Source organism: Nothoprocta perdicaria, unplaced genomic scaffold, assembly GCF_003342845.1.
Source record: "Nothoprocta perdicaria isolate Ctin4 unplaced genomic scaffold, notPer1 scaffold_38, whole genome shotgun sequence".
In the NCBI taxonomy this organism is placed as follows: Eukaryota; Metazoa; Chordata; class Aves; order Tinamiformes; family Tinamidae; genus Nothoprocta; species Nothoprocta perdicaria.
The window spans coordinates 4,963,312-4,983,405 of record NW_020455621.1 but is presented as its reverse complement, the minus strand read 5'-3'; the positions used below and the strand labels follow the sequence as shown (position 1 = coordinate 4,983,405).

General features: G+C 39.4%; 1 protein-coding gene across 1 annotated transcript in view; it reads right to left on the bottom strand.

The window, feature by feature from the left end:
• GRM1 (glutamate metabotropic receptor 1) overlaps positions 1-20,094 on the bottom strand; it is a 171,605-nt gene that overhangs the window by 24,296 nt on the left and 127,215 nt on the right. Inside the window, exons 4-7 of the mRNA XM_026044728.1 lie at positions 16,755-17,001; positions 11,084-11,252; positions 9,095-9,221; positions 2,223-3,153 (exon numbers count right to left, since the gene is read on the bottom strand). Coding sequence (XP_025900513.1) covers positions 2,223-3,153; positions 9,095-9,221; positions 11,084-11,252; positions 16,755-17,001 — 1,474 coding nt within the window. The remainder of the gene's footprint in view (positions 1-2,222; positions 3,154-9,094; positions 9,222-11,083; positions 11,253-16,754; positions 17,002-20,094) is intronic.

Sequence of the window (20,094 nt, the reverse complement as noted above, 5' to 3'; positions counted from 1 at the left end):
TCTTCTCGCATTGCTSAGTGCCTTCTAGTTCTTAAGCTGTGCGAATGCAATGTCCTCACAAGCTTTGCAATGGCCCTGCTAGGAACCGCAATACTCTCCATAACCCTGAAATGACCTTCGTGACTGCTTCCAAAGCTGCATGCTTGCGCACTGCACTGTTTGCACTCCCTCACATCCACGTATGGCGAGGTTTGCTGTGCTCTGCTCCGTCTCCTTAAGCAAGTGTAGGCTGCAGCCACGTCTCTGCTGGTTTATACAAAGAACAGAGCAGTAACTGCATGAGAGGATTCAGTCAGAAGTTGGGATTTTGCTGTGTGAAAGATCTGGAGGCTGGACCTGAGACAAAATGCAGAATGGGTATTAAGTGTGTGTCAAACACTGAGTTCAGAAAAAAAGCACCTTAAAACTCTGTGGAATCTTTTTTCTCTGTGCAGAAGAGAACAGAAGAGAATTAAATGTCACAAAAGACTAAAATTATGTAACGAACAAGTTGCTAAGAAGCTCATTGAAGCTCTGTTGTTCTTTTAAGGTGACAATGTAGAGGGGGAAGCGAGGCTTTTCAACAGGAAGAAATATAGAGTGAATTGTGTTCCAAATATACTGCACTTGTGTTCAACATAAAGATCTTTTACAGCAGTTTCTTTTTTGAGGGTAGAAAAATGGTGAGGACAACAGAGCGTTAGCTGCTAATTTGCTCATGATCTTAAATACCCACTAATCCTTTTGCTGCCTAATGTTATCCCAAAGACACCAACAGTGTTAGTCAGAGACTGCAGCAGAGACACCACACCATTTGCTTATAGATAAGCAAGACCCCATCCAATGTTTGCAGAGTCAGGGAAAGTCAGATCAAGCTTTATCTCCCTATTTGTATGGAAAACCAAGCTCATAGACTAGAGAATTTTGTCCATCCACCATTGCTTTCCTGCAAGAGGGGCCTCCCTGAACTGCTATCASTACCAGATCACTTGCTGTTTAGCTCGGTAGCTCGCATAATCTTCTTGCTGCCACCACATCAGACTTAACCACGTACTTGTATTGCCTATGCCTCCATTCCTTCTCTTCTGWGCCTCTGTCTGGCAACCAAATAAAAAAGCATTTAAGTGACATATATAAAATTGAGCACTGCATGTGTCTTCTATGGTATTGCCTTTATCCTTTTCCCTTCTGTCTCCAGGATATGTGAAAGTGATTCCTGTGCAAACTGAACTGAAGCCAACATGAAACATTCAGAGAAAACAACAAACCCTTCACTACAGCCAGAGAGATGGAAATCAGCTAAGCTTTGATTCTAGCAAGAAGCTCACAAAGGTGGACTTCACGGGATCTTATTTCCTTCAYACATTTTGACATTTTTTTTAAATTGTGACAACAGTAATCTAAGCTCATATCTAGCCTTGTGGTGCTTCTTTAAAGATTAACAAAGCAGTGAGGAAATAGAGAATGCCAGTGCTCAGACAGCTGCTCATGGGGCGATGTTTGACGTGGCAGTTCCCTCTCCCCCTCTGCTGCAGGTTAGTCATTTCTAATCATCAGCAAGGCTCAGTAGTTCTGGGACCTAGTCCATCTTCATCACTTCACCTCTGAAACTTTTTGTACCAGTGCTCTGTTTGGAAGCATGGACTTCTCGGACATACACTACTAATGGCTAAAATTGTTGGTCATGATCCTGCTTATTAAATAGAGCATGGGGATAGTATGAAGGGTGCTTTTGAATGACAATTATGAAGAGTGTCACAAGACTCTRTCTGACAAACTATCTTCAGCCCCTTTCTTTCACACATAGATCCCAGGGGTCTTAGACAAATACATGTGATTTACAACCACTCACACACAGATTTCTGCTCCATTCTCCAGAAGACTACATTTGCATCTCAGTTTGGACAGTAATGTAGAGCAACTGCACATCAGGGTGTGAGGCCCTAGTCACATGCATGAGAGATGAGAGAAGATGAAATGGAGTCTGGTCATTCCACCACTGCCTGACCTGCCCCAGAGGCAAAGGTATTTGTGTACGGGGTTGCCTTTAAGCARGAGAGAAAATGCATCCATCAACATCCACCTGAGGCTTACACCTAAAGGATCCGTTTCTCCTTTTCTGCTGCATGTGAGGTGAAAAAATGTTACATACCATACCTTTCAGCAAACTATTGTTGATCAAGAGAGGATGGCAGAGAGAGGGACATATACAGATAGACGTGTACCTGCAGTCAATCACTTACTTTGGATTTCCAGCCCCTGGTTTCTTTCTCCGGAATATGTTGAGGAAAGTGTTGGACTTGCAAGGTGCCTTGCCATCCCCGACATGCATACGCACCACGTCTGAGGTGGTGAAGGCACTGCGGACATTCCTCTCAGGCTTGGCTATGATGATGTACATCTTGGGAGTGAACATGCACCCCAGGGCCACTGTCACGCTCAGGCTTACTGCAAAACAGGTGGTGATGATCTTGTAGTTGCTCCCAAAATAAATAGGCACAAAGGCCAGCCAGATGATACAGGTGGTATACATGGTGAAGGCAATGTACTTGGCCTCATTGAAATTGGCAGGCACATTGCGAGTCTTGAAGGCATAGTATGTGCAGCTCATGATGAGGAGTCCATTGTAGCCCACGGGAGCCACAACGCCTAAGTTGCTGGTGTTGCAAATAAGGTAAACTTCCTTAATACTAGGGTAGGAGAGGATGGGCATCGGGGGCTCCAGGATGATTAGTGTGACCACCAGTGTCAGCTGCACGCTGATCAGGATGGAGGCAATGACCACTTGGGCCCACGCGCTCATGAAGCGTGGCTTGCGAGTACAGATCTTCTTTTTGCTGCCTGCCAGGATGCGTGCAATGCGGTTGGTTTTGGTCACAAGAGCAGAGTAGCACATGGCTGAGGAGAGGCCCACCAGAAGGCGCTGGAGGTAGCAGGACGTGGTGGTGGGTTTAGCTATAAGGGTGAAAGGACAGATGTAACCCAGAAAGATGCCAGCAAGGATTATGTAGCAGAGCTCCCGGCTGGAGGATTTGACAACAGGGGTGTCCCTGTAGAGCACAAAGATAAGGGTGACAAACATGGTGACCAGGATCCCCAGGCAGGAAAAGACCACAGCCACAATAGACTCTATATTGCTCCACTGGAGATACTTTACAGGGATGGGTTCACAGCCTGCAGTATACAGAAAAGAAAAAGAGTGTTAGAAAGGTATCTGCTTGAGGGAAGAACAATTTTTCTGGCTCCCGAAATAATCTAAACATTTGTTTATGCCTCTGTGTCATGACTTATTAAAACCATTTTACAAATGAGTGAACTGCAGTATGGGAAGATTCAAATGAATTATTTTCAAAACCAGCCATTCATTTTGGGTTTCCCAATATTTGCTCATGATGCTATAAATGGAAATGAGGTTTGCAAAATTTTCTTCTAATTTTTACTTGTGGGGGACCTGCTAACAAGACCGGCATATCAAAGGCAGAAGTGGGAAGAGATACCAGATAAACTCGGCACCATCCCTTAATTTCAGCAAGGAAGGAATTGTTACTGGCTGCTACCAGGCAAAATGAGCAGTTCAGACTAACTTATTTTAATCTTTAGTAAAATCAACATAATTTGACCCACTGTATTTTTCTAAGGTTGATTTTATCAGAAAAAAATAAATTAATTGAATTCTCTTATCAACAGAAATATATATATATAAACCCAAAGTTATAATGGAATTAAAAGATAGATGCTATATCTTCTCATTATATTTCTGCATTCTAATTCTCTCTGCAAGATCTTATCTACAGTATGTCAAACAAAAGGGCAAAGGGATCACTGTTTTTCCTCTATGCTCCTTTTGCCATCCCCACTAATTAATGTGATTCAAATCTTGTGGAAAAGTCAAACCCACAAAATATACATGATTTTAAAAATTAACTGTAAAGGCATTTCTGTACTGTTAGTACAAAAGCAGGTGTCAGTAGGAGATGGTACTTAACCAACACGGCTCTCTCCCAAAGTCAGGTGAAATGGGTATTTATAGCTACTTTCCTCCCTGAGCTGGAGATGTAAAATCAGCATAYGATTAAGTAGCAAATAAAATCTTCTATGTTAATAGGATGATAATGTTATGAAGTCAAATTACTCAGAACATTCATTCTGATATTTCCTAATTTCTTGCTGACTTGGTGAGTTACTGACTTGGTGTCAAGGCACTTTCAGCGTGTTCCTTGATATTTTTCTGCTGTTAAGAAGCAAATCGTAATGAATGACAGAAGAGTGCCTCTGTGGATCATCAGCAAAGCTGGGACCTTTGGAATGGCTTGGACTCATGCTGGGGAGCCACTGAAGTGAGCCACCACAGTGGGAGCTGGGCAGCCTCTGCCTGCCTCAGAGGCATCAGCTGCGTTCAGAGCGGACTGGTCCAGCACGGAGGAAGGGCACACTCAATAGTAGTCCTCCTCAGTKGTTAGTCCTCTCTACCCAGGTCCTGCAGCCCTGCAATCATTCCCCCATTTAGCTTGTATGCCATGCTAAGTGCCCATCTTCTTCTCTGGTCTCTGTCTTCTTCCAGTTTCTCTTGGACCCCACTCAGCTTCCAGCTTCATGTGCCTTTTACCTGCCTCAGAAACACCTGCCCTCCCAATCCCTCAGTTTTCCCATCTCTGTGCCATCCCCATTCAGGCTTTTCCTCAACCCAGTCATCTCTCCATCCAGCTGTCCTCACCACAACCACTCCTGGTCCAGCTGTTCATATGCTGGATATGAACCCTATGCAATGGCCAACAGTAACAGCTGCTGTTTATTTGTGCCTATCAGGGTTGTTGGATATGTCTGGCAAGAGAGGGAAAAAGACTTTGGAGTCAGTGAACTTTAAAAGAGGCATTATTATTATTATTATTATTATTATTATTATTATTATTATTATTATTATTATTATTATTGCTTTGCTGCTCAATTGGCAAGTGATGAGCAAATGTTATGCTCAGCTCCTTCCTCCTGGAGTACGGTGTGTGTCTACAGAGATCAACCTGAATGAAACAAGAGCTTCTGAAGCCCAGAATTTTGCTCCGTTTAGTGGCATCTATTGTAGAGTGACACAAAAATCACAAAGTTACACCTCTACCAAAATATAAAGTCCTAGCTTCCAAAAACGGGAGAGGTAGTTAGAGGTGAGGATCAAGGCTGTGCAAACACAATTCAGCTGTAACCTCATTGTGAGAACCAGAAAAAACGTTTTTGTTAAAAAAAAAAAAAAAAAGAAGAAGAAATTAGCCTGAGGCAGAGTCCTGACATGGAAAATTTCTTCCTAAACTTTTACAGTTTGCCAATGTCATATGAAGTGAAAGAATGCCTTATAATTCTGTACTCTCTCATTCTCACTCTGAGGGTACCGAGCAGACTTATCAACAGGTAAAGCTGTCTATCACATGTAACACCAAAAGTAATGGAAATGATCCTGTAGGCAGCTGAAGGTGTTATATTATAAAGAAAAGCAGTTCTGCTTTACACAGTGTGGTTTATTCAAGATTCAGAGGAAGAAGAACAGTCTTTCTAATCATTATTTTTATGGTGAAATGCAACTGAAGAAAAAGCTTTTTAGGAGAACTATGATCCTCTGGCTGTTGGCCACAGCAGCCATGGACTGGATTCAGTTCCCATTCTGTTTCAATAGTCAATTAATATTCAGGAGCTTCAGCTTTTTGATTAATATCCCCAAAGCTCTTTATTTAACCAAGAAGCCACTCTGTGGAAGCTGAAAGGGTTAAGTTTGAAACTTTAAGCTTAGCAACATTAAGCCATACTCTTATTCTTCTGTGTTAAATTATATGTTTGAAGCTTTAGTGTTGATTCAGCATGGTAGTTAAACCTTTATCATTTGCTTTAAGTTTATATTGCATAARATTTTAGAAACTTGTTTAGTTAAATCAGTGCAATTTTTGTGCACAGGCAAGCTACATGTGCCACAATCATTAAAAATAAACCTGCCTGCAGTGCTTTTATGAGCAGACAGTTGTTGATTGTCAGCACCTGGGAAGATGGGTCATTTCCCAGCTAGAGGAAAGTGTGCTAAGGAAGCTTGTTGGGGGAGGATGCCCAGGAAATCATATACTTACAGGTTAAAACACAAACCAAAAACTAAACAAACCCCAGAAAATTAGTACAAAAAGTTTCACAGATAAAGTTGTTAGTAAAAAGCTGTTTTATATTTTTTATCTATTATTTCTCTACACTTTTACTGTGAACATTTTTCCAGAGAAGACTGCTAATTGATTTTTTTAAAAATGATAGTCATACTGCAAGGCCAGTAAGACACTCCAGAATGTTTTCTGTGGTCATTAATACATCCCAGGTAACTGATGGTCCCAGACCTCTAAGATTCATTTCATAATAGCTCTATAAAACTTTCTGTCCTACCTTGTTTTGTTGTTTATTTAAGATGAAGAAAATTGGTCTTACTAGACTGATATTCATTCTTCTTCAATGGTTCCTGATACTATAAAAGACATCTCTTCTTCTTGGCTTATGCCTGGTTTTAGTGACTATTGCTCAGGTCAGATAGAAGGGATGGTTTATATCATTTATGGGGAGAAATTCTTTATGCCTGGTGACTTCTATTTCATTAAACAGGGGAAGCAATCTAAAAATATTTTACGTTTGAAGATAAGATTAAACATCATAAAAAGACTGCAGAGCAACAGAAACCGATGTCAAAAGAGACATGAATATCTTGAGAAGCACATTTTTGGGTGTGGGATTAGTATGCACTCTGCATTTCTTAAAGGGACTAAGAAATCTTAGATTTTAGAGCCTCCATCTGTGATAGAAAATGCGATTAGAACTATATTCATTTTTAGTATTTAAGATCTAAGGCAAAGGGAAAAGCAATTTGCAATATGAGATGTTAATGTCTGTCTGGATGCTATGGTGACTGGCAGAGTATAAATACAACATATAAAGTGAAGTTATAAAAACATACTTGATAGGGGAAATGCTGGCAAGGTAAAAAATATTTCAGCTGAACTGTACACATGATGACTCGAGCAAAGATGAAGAGTCAGAATTTATCTAGACCAATTTCCCTTTTCTAAAGTTCAGAATGTCCTCAGCTTCTCTTCGCAACTTTGCACTTTTTGCCATTCAGATGAATGGCACAGGGATTAAAAAAAATCCTCAATTAGACAGTACAAAGATGCTATACAAAAGCAGATTGCCTTTCTGCCATTCTCTAGTCAGTGAATTGCCATTCACTGTCATTTGACTAGTGTCACTATGATTTTAGAACAGCAGCAGCTCAGTCTTCTTGCTGAGATGAAATACAAATCAGCAGGTCACTTACTGATTTCATTAAAAGTTAATAGATTGCAACATGTGCCTGAGATTTTTTTCCAGCACTGATGCTTTGCTCAACTCCTTTCAGCAGTGACTGTCATTTTGACATGCTCCCTTTTGAGTTATTTTGGGCAGCTGGTAGCACTGAACCATATTCGCTCAAGTGCACATTGATCTCTCACTATGTTCTTCTGCTTTATTGACTAAAAAGAAGCCCTAGTTTTCTTCTTTGAATAGGAGATACAAATAATTCTGTGAGCCTCTAAGACTAACAGCATTTGGTTCTCTATGGATATCTGTTTTGTAGACTTTGATGTTTTAAGATGTGGAGGTAGAAATTAAGCTTTTCCAGTGGCCAGGACATTTATAAAGAGTGCTACAGATTTTCTGATGTCTAGCAATACAAGACTTTTTTTCCAAAACTGGAGTCCTCACAGAAAGCACTTTTTATGATCTTCCTACAACTCATTCTCATGAAACTTTTGGGAACTGAATAGCCACTGAGATCTCTGTATCCCAACCAAATGGTTTACATAAGTTCAATTGCACGGTAGAGAAAGAGAGAGAATGTGTTGTGAAGTCAGAGGTATAGGATATAAGCAGACACACATATATCTGGGGGATGACCATACCTTATTTTCTGTAGAAAACCAAGGTAGATAATGAACAAGGTTTAACAATTTATTTCAACTGATAAAAATTAAGTTGGAACTGGAGAAAGTTGGAGAAATATCCAGCTTTCCCTTCCCAGAGAAATCCCTCAAAACCTTTTGTTACTTCACTGACTAACAGTTTAACATCTTAACAGCATTAACAYTGGAACCATCTAATCAAGGATCATGTACTTTGCCTACTTGCTTAGTGCTTTAGAAGAGTCTAGTCTGCTGGCCRGTTATATTAAAGTGCAAAGATGTGACAAGTTGCACAGCTGATCTTCAGATAGGTAACTGGAGTGTTTCTTGGACAAGAATGTTGCCCTGTGAATACCAGCAGCCAAGACATGCAGATGCAATATAGGACAAAGGCATCAGCAGYCTTTTGTAGAAAGACAAAGCAAGCACTGAAGTCAATGTGGCATTTCTCAACATATTAAATGTTTTCTTGGGGTAACAGTTACTGCAGAGCCTTAAGGGGTGGGGAAAGCCCACTGTTTGGTATTTACAAGGTGTAAGTTTGTCCTTGACAGACAACTGAGTGACATAACATACAATCCATGCAAAGCATATGCATAGAAGAGACAAATTCTGACTGTGTTCCTTCTTTTCATGAGCCTTTCTTGGGATTTTGTTGCAATTTTCCTTGGTGGTGGGTACAGTGGGAATGATCTCTGTGATAAAAGGAGGTCTGGCAATCAGTTACTGAATGCCCAGAAATCCCTAATAAAGTTTTACAATGATCTATTGCATAGTAGAATGTGCAAAGAGAGTAATCAAGTCAGTCTCTCAATGGTGCACCGAGCTCCTGTGATAATAATCACTGTCAATATTGTAGCACATGCTCTAAGTTCATCAGTAGTTTTAACAGTTCAGTCAATGATCTCGTTAAGAAAAGACAAAGAAAAAAGCAAAATATATTGCCTTTTTTTTTGTATACATTTCCCTGTTATTATTGTCACTTGAGTCTTCCTCCTCCTGCTCTCAAAGTGAGTCAGACTTTCACTAACTCTGCACTACACTGGGGTGTGTGTTTAAATATGCCCTTTTACTATCTTTGCATACTGCCACATTCCTAGACTGCTCATTCCTCTCCTTGTGTCCTGGTGAATGGTGATGTGTTTGGAGGGAGACGTCCCTACCTGTCAGGTCAGTGTTCGGCCACCAGCCAAGCTCACAGGCTTTGCATGTGAATTCGTCCTGAACAAATTCRTTCTCCTTGCAAGCAGTGCAAATCCAGCAGCAGCTCACTTCTCCTTTCCTGATCACCTGGAAAGCACAATATATCCTCAGCTATGATCCTCTACAGGATGACAAAGCCCTACAGCAGGTGGATACCATTTGCACTGTTAAAAATATCTCAGGAGACATGCATATGGGACATTCCTAATAACTAGAAAACACGCATCCTGATTCTCTCACTACTTCTTTGTAATAAGATTTATGCTTAGGAGTTAAAGAAGAGGCTTTTCTTTGGTTTTGTTTTTTTAAGGCTTAATTTTCCCCTTTGGTATAGAGGCAAAATGAATGTTACATTTTCAACCAAACTTCAGAACAAGTTGAATCTGAGAGATAGCTAAGGCCAGTACAAGCAGCTCAGCTCACATTTGATACCCATTTCATAATAAAAGCAGTACAGAAAGGTAAAAGTTAGAACAGAGTAATTTATGATTCACACACACACACACACACACACACACATATATGTGTGCATATATATGAAATAAACATATGCACACATACACATACATTTTCATTTGCACTGAAGACTCTTTGGGTGTCATTCAGCAAATGTAAATAGAAATTAAAATTAAATAAATAAAAAGTACAATGTTAGAAAGATGTAATGGGGCCTAGTAGAAAATAAAACCAATTTGCAGTGACCAAGAACATGGTCTGGAACAGCTCTCATAGAGATAAATGTCTCTGAATGATGTATTTCGCTCTGCTGTGAGCACTGCTATGTGTAATGATCCCATAATGAAAAGGTTGTTTCCTCATCTGGTCTGCTCATTTCATTATGCTGAAGCTGAAAGAAAGATGAGGGATTTCTTCAGCTCATGAGGCTCTGATGAGGACTCTGTCTCTGCTTGCCAGAAGGGAGGAGTCCAGCCTCCTCTCCAGGATCTTCCCATCTCTATGCAGAGCRAAATGAAATGCAGAGTATTTGTTTTATTGAATACTACCTTTGTGGGCTTTTTTCTTTTTAACATCTCCTCCTGCAGTATGCATGGTGTTTACAKGTACACAGATGCACAAAATGCACAATCTCAAAAACAGGGACATGATGTTTTGGAGGATGGTAGGTACTGATACTGTTACCCCTCCAAGACTGTCTGAGTATGTGACTAAACCTTTGCCAAATTATCAATCAGCTGTTTCCTCCCAGAGTATTAAAAAACTGCAATTGTGCTTATAAAATGAAATTAGAAATGAAAGTATTTTCTAAAAAGATCATTTTCCTCACTGGGCCTATTGTCCTCTAAGCTTAGTGCAGCCATACCATTTTGCTACTGGTGAAACATGTAACAYGTGAAACATGAGGTGAAACACCTCACCCAGGAATGGCAGGTGGCAAAATACTTGTTCCTTCATACAAATGCTACTGTTTAATAAACAGAGAGTGATTTCATTTGTATTTTCACACCTCCTGTTGTGAGCATTAGATACAAACAGACCTTTTTTTTTCCTTTCTTTTTCTTGCAGGTGTTGTTGCTGGAACAAAGTACTGGATTACCACAGGAAAAAGGTTTTAAGAATCAGCCCTTGAGTRTATCATGGCCACTGAATGTTGTAGGCAATGACTAAGAAATGGCTTCTTTTCCACATCGGGCAAAATTGAATTCAAATCCTGTGATACTATAAGAACAGATTCTTATCTGTTATCCCATCACTGTAAATGGCAGTTGCAGGAAATGTAGGTCCATACATATATGGCATCATGAGAGTACTTGATCTAGGAGTTTTTCTATTGTTTTGGCTTTCCTAAAGAAAAGGAAGTAATAAGGAATACCAGACCCTAACAAGCTTCCTGCAAGCTTCATGCATGAAGCTTGTTTGGGTTTGGTGAAGCAATACTGCCTGGTTATTTACACTTCACTATTGGAATGTTCTTTTTCCTGGATGCACACCTTGATCTGCCCCTTCCAGCAGGGCTCGCTGCACACGGAGCGCACCATCCCGCTCTTGTTCATCTGGATCCGGTCGTCGTCAATGTTGAGCACGCCCTCGTGCCAGGTGCCTATGAGGACATAGTCGTAGCGGTTCTGCTCTATGTRCTGCAAGTTCATAATGTCATACCTGCGAACAAGAGGAAGAGAGAACAAACCACATCCTCAAGCACTTCCCTGCAAAATGAAGACTAAAAATTCACCTTGCCTGCCTCCTTCTGCCTTCCCCCAAATCCATGTTTCACATCATCATCTAACTCCATGTACTAGAGTTTCAAGAAAACACGAAATACTTTAGGATTTGCAGTAGGATTATGGGAAATGATCCCCATATAATTACTGACTGCTTAACCCATTAACATGCAAGCCTGAAAAAAAAGGTATATGTCTGGCAAGAGCCTTGTCTCTAAGRGAAGAAGCTCTGCTGCAGATGCACCTGTAGGCACTGGCTAGATTGCAGGTTGCCCATATAATTGTCCTGCCATGCAAATCCGAAGTCATCACTCATTGGAAATACCTAGACTACTATGCTGTGGGTTAACCATAAGCACTAGTTCAATTATTTACATTAAACATTCCAATGGGACTGTCAGGAAATTTAACAGCCCAGGCACAAAATATGCTTCCTAGTCCTAGGCAGGTTGAGCAGAACTAAGCAAGGGTCATGTAAAGGAAGCCTAAAACAGTGCTACAATAAAYATGCAGCTTCCAAAACAGTGCTACAATAAACATGCAGCTTCCTTAGCTCTATCACTGCGCCTGGGGAGTTGGGACTGGTGTGTGTGCACATCTCTCACTGCTAACTGCTTGGCTCCAGCTCTCATCCCCTGAATGTGACTCCTGCAAAGCAATGATTAAGTAGGCCAATTTCATAGAAGGAATAAGCAAGAGTGGGAGAGTGAATAGTGGAAAGAGCAGAGGGAGAAAGGASCACAAATGAGGATGGATATATGTGCTGAACTCTTCAGAAGGGAAGGGGGATGGGAGGTAGGCAAGGCAATGCGTTGATTAAAAATGGGCATGGGAAAGAAGGCTGCAAACCAGAAATTATAGTTTGGCCTGAAACCACGCAGGATCTTTTGCTTTACAAGCCTGGGAGTTACTGCTTTGTTTTCTGGGTGAAAAAAACCCCTCTGGTTTATAATGAATATTGTTAATCTGCATGGGTATAGAAATGAAAGCTAAACAAATTATGAGCGATAAATAACAACTGGGATGCTAACAAAAGGAGTGCTGTATCCAGTTTTCACTTTTATCTGCCAAGGTTCAACTCCCTGCAATTCACAGAGGGAAGAGGCAGAAGCAGCACCCTCTAAATATGTGCCTTGTATGAGTTTTAGAATGCTTCTAGTGAAAGATAATTTAAAGAAGTGCGTATTTACAGGTCTGTAACCCCAGCTTTGTAAATATGATGCCTCTATGCACAGACATCTGTGCCACAGCAGAGCTCCACTGAAGTCACCAGAGAATGACATGAAAAGGGGCTCCTGCCACTGACTTCAAAGGAGCTCCAAGGAGGAACAGCTTCATGCTTGGCAACTGGCTCCTAACAGAAAATTTTCTTAGAAAAGGGGAAATATTCGAAGTCACCAGAAAGCAATTCCTCCTCATCTCCCAGCTCTTATAAAGGAAGGATCTAAGGAATGAATGCTGTCCTCAGGAAGCACTGTGAAAAATCATGAAAAAAGAGAAAAAATAACTGCAGGATACTTTTTAATGCAGATGAAACAGATAGGAGTAAAATTGAGCAGGAATGTACTTGTCTTTTGATGGCAAACGGAAACAACTTCGTTTTTAGTGTGCCCTTGAATTAGACTGAAATGCAGTCAGTTTCTTTGAGCTGGAAAATGAATTCAGAAGAAGAATAAAAGATTACTAAAAGCTCACATTCCCTAATGGAATTTTTCAGCCTGCACAGATTGTTTTCATTTTTTGCAAAAACCTATTACAAGGCACAGAATAGATTAATGCAGAGATGTGATTTTAAATTGAAAGCCAATCTTATGTTTTCTTATAATACTACCCCTTCTCTATCAGTTATCTGTCAATAAGTGAAGTGTGAGACTAAAAGTTCTCACATAGTTTTGCATATGACAAGTTGTGGTAAAATGCATGCAGCTTTGAGATTCAACTTGAATTTTAAGTAAAAGGATATGTGATTCAGAAAATAAAATTGGTGTATGGAAATGGACCCGTGTTCTTCATCCTCCTCTTCTGTTCCTTAATGAAACATTTCTACCTTGGGTAAGGAAGAGTTACAGACCACTGCTGGGATGTCTCACCCTATACTGTATCAAGCAAATGTATATCCCTAACAGTTCTCCACAGCTCTGTCCAAGTAAAAAATGGCCATCCCAAGAGAAGCAGGTTTCAAAAAGAGTTGTGAAGCATTAAGAAAATGAGCATCATGGAGACAAATGACGATCATGGTCCAAACTACCATCTATGGAGCCTAGCTCCAAAATAGCCTGGCATATTTGCCAAACTTTCCTTTATACACTGCATATATTTTAAGTCTTTGTGTTATGAATTTGATTTTTGAATTTTGYATTTGAATTTTCTCAAAGCATTCAGAAAAGGTTAAGAAGTTACTGAACCTTTTGAATTACGTACTGCTATATGGGTCTAATTCCAAATGTAGTTAGGCTCAAATGGTCTCTAATTTCTATTAATCTGTGAACATTAGCATTACTCAGCACAGAAGAGGTCTTGTGTAAGGGTTCAGAGTTCACCTGAAAGTTGTCATGTCAAATTTCTATGATTACAGGTCTGTGCAAACTGTTTGTCCAGGAGGATTTAGCTTGTTCATRCTTGCCTCAAGCTAAAAGCAGGCTGTTACCCTAGAAAAGACAATAGTTTGAAATGTTCTTCTAAAATACAAGAATCTAAAATACATGGATGCATCTTTCATAGGACAAAAGAAAAATTTGGGGTGGACTACTGCATCCCTCTCTAGGCATTTCTAGGAATTTAAGTGAAATGATTACTATGGAAAAGCATATAGGATGTACTCAAGGAAAGCAAAAAGTTCAGTATTTTTACCAGATTGTTCTTAGTGATGCTATAGTGAGCACATGCAGCTGTCGTTTTCAAAAGACAAATTCAGGTCACTTGTGCTGGAGGCAGTGAACAGACAGTTAAGTGACTATACTTGTGCCCTTTTAACAAAGTTCTGCTTTATATTTTTGAATTAAAGCTCCTCAAAGAAAAGATTCATAACAAAAGAAATAGACTCCTGAAAGAAAACTGCTTCAAGTTTTTAATCTTATTTTGATAAAGCTTTGAAACCATAAATTGAGTCTGAAATAGCAAAAAGAGAATTATCAAAACAGAATTTAGCTATGAAGAATTCAAGACAGGGAGTGATATGAACATCAGGCAAACGTTACTGGCATCTCCACCTACTCTATCCCTTTCAAGTAAAACTAAGAGCTTAAAAGCTTCTATTGCTCAAAGATCCTCAAAGATTTTTGATAATAAAATATGTTAAAGTTTTCTGTCTTCTAAGTAGGAACATTGCTTTATTCTATCTTTTAAGTTGATTTGCTTAGACAATATAGCAGGCTAATATTGAAAAGCTTTAGATATTTGTGTGTCATTCTTTCACTGAGATAGAAARCATGGCAAACTAAACAATTCCATATCAGGTGCTCTTTGCTTTTTTCAGTATTTTATGTGATGTTTAGCTTTTTGTTTCATTGAAGTATAAAAATTGTTTTTGAGTAGTGATGCAGCAGGACAGTGCATTCACCTAGCCACATAAAGGGCCTCTTCTGTGAGACTGTGAAAACACYGGTACAAGTCTGAAGTCATACACTCCTAACTGTGGTTTTGCATGGACATAAATTACTGCTGGCTTCTGAAGATCTTACCAGCTGTCCAGCTGGTGCATATTGCTGGTGCATACGCCACTATTCATTGACATGCTACTGCCCATGTCATTGAGGCCACAGGTGATACAAGGATTAAGGTATGGATAACAATGGACTTTCTTATCCAAACATGCTAGCTCCAAGTGTGAAAATGTAAAAGAGCAACAGAAGAAATCTCACTTAAAATTCTAAATAGGCCAGAGAAGGAAAAGAAATGAACCTTGCTATAGACCAAAATGATGGAAGGAATAAGATCTATCATCCTGACCTACTCAGAAAAATATCCTGATATAAACTCTCCTATCTTTTTACAGTTGCACAAATATTCTCAGATAATAAGATAATAAACAAGATTTCTACTAAAACTGAAAAAAAAATCAATAGCATTTAATATCATATACCTAAATATCAAACCAACTAGCTAACTGGCAGACAATGCACCATACAGAAAGCTGGTGTAATGCTTGTACAGAGAGAAATTGTATGCAATAAACTCACAGCTACAGTAAGCAGTAATTTCCCTGTGATATTTCTATATATACAAATACAAAATAAGCAGCACTCAGTGAGAAACAAGATCAAAATGACCAATTTTTTGGGTAATATTTCATTGTAAGAAGCTGTTTAAATATACCTACTGATCAAATATAACAAGCAATGCAAATAGCAAATGGTACAAAAGTAGTCATTTTTAATAACAAGAGTTAGCAGTAGAAATATTCTTTGAAGGCATGTGCTAGTCTGCAGAACCTTACTTACTCCAGAGCACTCTCCTTACGCAGTGTTGGCACTCAGATGCATTTATTCAATATGCCCAAAGATGGAGTRAGAGAGTCTTTAATAATACTTAGCTTAGAAGAAAAACTAGCTAATATGAGGTAACTCCTGAGTAAGGAGTTAATAAATAATTAAAAAAGCATTGTGAGCTTCAGCTGTTGAAATACATTTATTAAAAACAAACCCTCAGAAATAAATCTATAATCTGTATTTCTGTCATTTTGCTCCCATAAGAGAAACACAGGTGATGAGGGAGTCCCCAAAGTTGCTGTTTCTCCCATTTCTTGGGATCATAATGTGCCTACTAGAGGAGGGACAGTAGCAGTTCCCAATGTTTGAATTTACTGGACCGAAAATGAACAAAATGATTACCTTCTGGCAAATAAAACTACTTGTTCAGCTTTACTCAGACCTGCCTTTAGAGTCTGGCACACCTGGGCTTATCTGGAGTGAAGCAAGTGAAGGAGTGTGTCCCGGCATTCAGCAAGCAGAGCCAAACTGTTCCTGGCAGGGATGCTGTGCTAAGTCCCAGGGGTGCTTGGAGCAGCTGAGATACAGTTGGAAAAGGATGTGCTCTGCAGCCCTACTTTCAAAACCTTAGCTAGCAAATGCTTCATTAAATTCCAAGCACTGTATTAAGCTTTGCTTATGATGGAACCCAGGTTCTGAGCCCCAGCGGTGGCTCATATGCCAAAACTCTGCAAGATACAAGGTCTCTCCGGAAACACTAGAGATATTTCACGTTGCATCGTATCCCCAGGCCCAGTACAAGCTGTAGCTATCAATATATCATGTGTTAACAGTGTCATGCCTGTCTTCTAGAAAGACTACCCCAGATAACTCGGTTTCTATTGCACAATATGTGTGCTGTCTGCTTCAGCAGAACAAAGAAATTTTCATTGCCCAAAACAACAACCTGGCTCCCTCCCTCCTTCCCTCCTCAGAAGCTGGTTCAAGTAGTGGAGGGGAAAACATCTCTTTACCTTCCAGGGGCATCTCCCTTTTCGTCAAACCAAACTTCTTCTCCAGAAACACCAATGAAGGAGGACTTGAGGAGGAATTCCAATAGCTTGCTGCCATCGATCGGCTTCATGGCATCGCATAGCCCAACATGCCCAGGGCAAAGGGCGTGATGCATGTTTTGGAGGCCGTGAGCCATGGCATAAATAGCATTGATAACAAATCCCATTTTACTGTCCTGCACATAGTTTTCTTCTAGGCTCTCATTGCCTACAATGGTGAGGAAAAAAAAAAAAAAAAAAGGGAAAGGAAAGGGTTATAAACAAAGATGAAATTATAACATGAAAATAAACAGCAGCAGTGAGAAATTAAAAAGTGATTTTTTTCGTTCTTTTATAAAATTGGAGAAGCATATAGAAGGGGCTTACAGTGAATTTTAATTAAAGCAGATTTTTGTCAAAAATTTATAATTCTTCAAATTGACTTAAAATAAAGCACCATTTTCAACAAATAGGTAGCTTTGATTTGTTCTTTGGATAATTTTTCTTTGTGATTTCACAACGTGAAATGCCTAACAAAAGCATTTATGTTAAAAAGGATTAAACATCTGAAYGTCAGAACAAACCATTCCAGCAACAGCCATTCTTTAAAGGTAATTTGACATAAATTTTGACTTTTTGTCATATTTCAAGGTTTTTTTATTTTTGACATCTCAGATTTTTGAAGGCCAAGATAACACACTCTGTCTCACTGTTAATAAGCAAACAGTGCCACCCACCACATTATCAGAACCAATCACTCTATCAAAAAGTAGCATATATGCCAATTTGGAATTGCTACAGAAAGTTAAATAAAAGTTGTAATACTAGAAGATTTTTATATAACTGCAACTTAAAAGATTCTGTATTAACACACATTGAAGTCTCTAGCTGTCAAAAAGAAGCAAGATGCCAGTGGAAAGCTCTTCTCAGGGGTAGCTTTTGACTCTGATCTGACATTCAGGCGTAGCCAAAGGGTGCCATTTGCAGCTGCATTTTAAGTCAAAACCCCGGGGGGACCGGGCTGTTCCCCCATTTGCTGTCATGAGCTGCTCGATGCTGTCAGCATGGACCCCTCATCACAGAGGGCCTGAACCACACAGCTCCTGAGCAAGCCAGAATTAAGAAACCTCTCTGTTTTCTTTCCAGCCCCCTGAGTCRTTCTATCTCAATATGCTCAAAGCTGCAATATGCTTTTATCTGTAGACCTCCCACATCACTCAGTGCTTCACAGGCATTTGCCATCCAGTCTCTGTTACTTTGTCTAAGTAACACCTTGTCTGCTCTAGAAAAGTAGGATGTGTGAGAGACTAGGTGCTAACTGGCAGCTTTAAAATCTGGGTTGGGAAAGGTAGTTGTCATTTTAATATGAGGAAAAGAGGCAAATGTACAGGTTCACTATAACTTTCAAGTTAAAAAAAAATAGTTCTTTGTCCTAATGTTGATATGTAATAGCTTTCAAATTGGCCATTAAAGGTGATCTTCAAATTTATCCTCGGAAAACACTTTGATGTTGTAGTTATTTTCAGCTTGCTTGCCCTACAACTCAGAAATGCTCTGGGTTCATTAGGACAGCATAAATCTGCTAGGAAAAGTCTAGATTTCTTTCTGGGTCTCCCTGGCAAATGAAGTTGGTGACAACTGGGCAGGAAAGTTCTGCTGCAACAGTTCTTTTCTCTACGATTTAAGCATAGCAAGCAGTTGTGACAGTGAAGAAAAAAGCATTGTGAAAATCACTTGATCTGACTGAACTAGCTCGTCTGTTCTTCATCCTGCCATACCTTCACCATGAACACCATCAGAATCAGCACCACCACCAAATAAGCTGCAGAGAAAGGCTTCCTAAGGACTACATACCTGCCACTTCYCTCATAGTAAAAGGTTCATAGCTTCTGTGTAGTCCACATGAAACTAGCACGATTCAGATCCATGGTGAGAAATTCAGAATTCTCAGGAAACACTTAGAAAACACAGTGTTTATCTGAGTACATACAATATACCGCATACAGTATATGTGGACTAGTCTAGACGTTAGCTGGATCAAGATGTTAATGTGGGGTCTGAATATCTTAATATGTGTTTTGTCTGAGTTAGGTGTGATTTGTCTGATTAGCCTCTTAGAATTAACACACTATAAATTTATCACCAATTCTGTTTTCTGGTAGGTAGAAAATGAATGGTGCTCATTTCCACCAAGATGTAAGGAAATATCTTGAGCTTGGCACAACGATTCTCTCTTTTCTATGAAACTTCAGGAAGCAAATAGCTGAAAAGGTCACAAAATGTCTGGCAAGTCACAGCACTCAGCGTGAACAATTTTCTTCCTGCAAGTTTATGTCAGATATCTCTTTAATTTCTCAATTAATTAATTTTTAAAAAAGGAAAAGAACGTAAACATTTCAGTATCGATGACTCTTGCAGGAGGTAATGATAGCATCCATATGCTTTTCCTGAGGCAAATATTCATACGGCTGCCAGAGAGAGAAGCCTAAAAGTAACAGAATTTGCCAATGTTTCATAAAGAGGCCATTTTCCTCAATTATGTATTAACTCAGAAAAGTATGGATTTGGTTGCTCATATTTAAATATAATATACATGCCACCAAGGAAGATAAATATTTTACTGTGGGAGGATTTTTTTTGACTAGCAGGCGTAAATATCTAGTTTACTTAGAGACTACAAGCACATAGTTCCATGCCTCAAATCTAAGCAAGAGTATTTTCAAATAGATGCTTACAAGGAATTGAATGTAAAGCAACCATGAACTGAGCCTAATACCTTTGCTATAAAGTAGATATGAAGCCTTCTGTGCTCTGGAGAACAGAATGGGTACTTGTACATATTAGACTTGGCAAACTGCAATTAAGAAAAGACTGCACTATCAAAATTATGCGTAGAAGTCATCTAAACTATAACATATGAGGTAAATATAGCAAAATTCTATGTTAACGTTCAATAAGAGTTTAACAAGGAAGGATTATTTGTTTGCAGTCCTCAGAGAGGTTAGAGCAGGAAGGATTATGGGGAGGAAAGAACTGTGAAAACATTTTCGTCTAGAATTCTGATCAGAACCTAACCAGTTGGTAAATTTTGAACAAACATACACATTTAAGAAAGAACACAGTCTGTTCGCAGATGACTCTTGATTAGAGCAAAAAGCCAAAATCTGCTGAACAAAATTGTTATAAATGATAATGTTTGCTCTGGAATCACCAGACACTAATAGCGTTTGTAGCGGTGCAAAAACTAATTCTCATCTGCTGAATGTTCAAAGTCGTATTAAAAGAGATTTTCTTTCTTGATCAAGTTCAAGTTAGCAGCTAC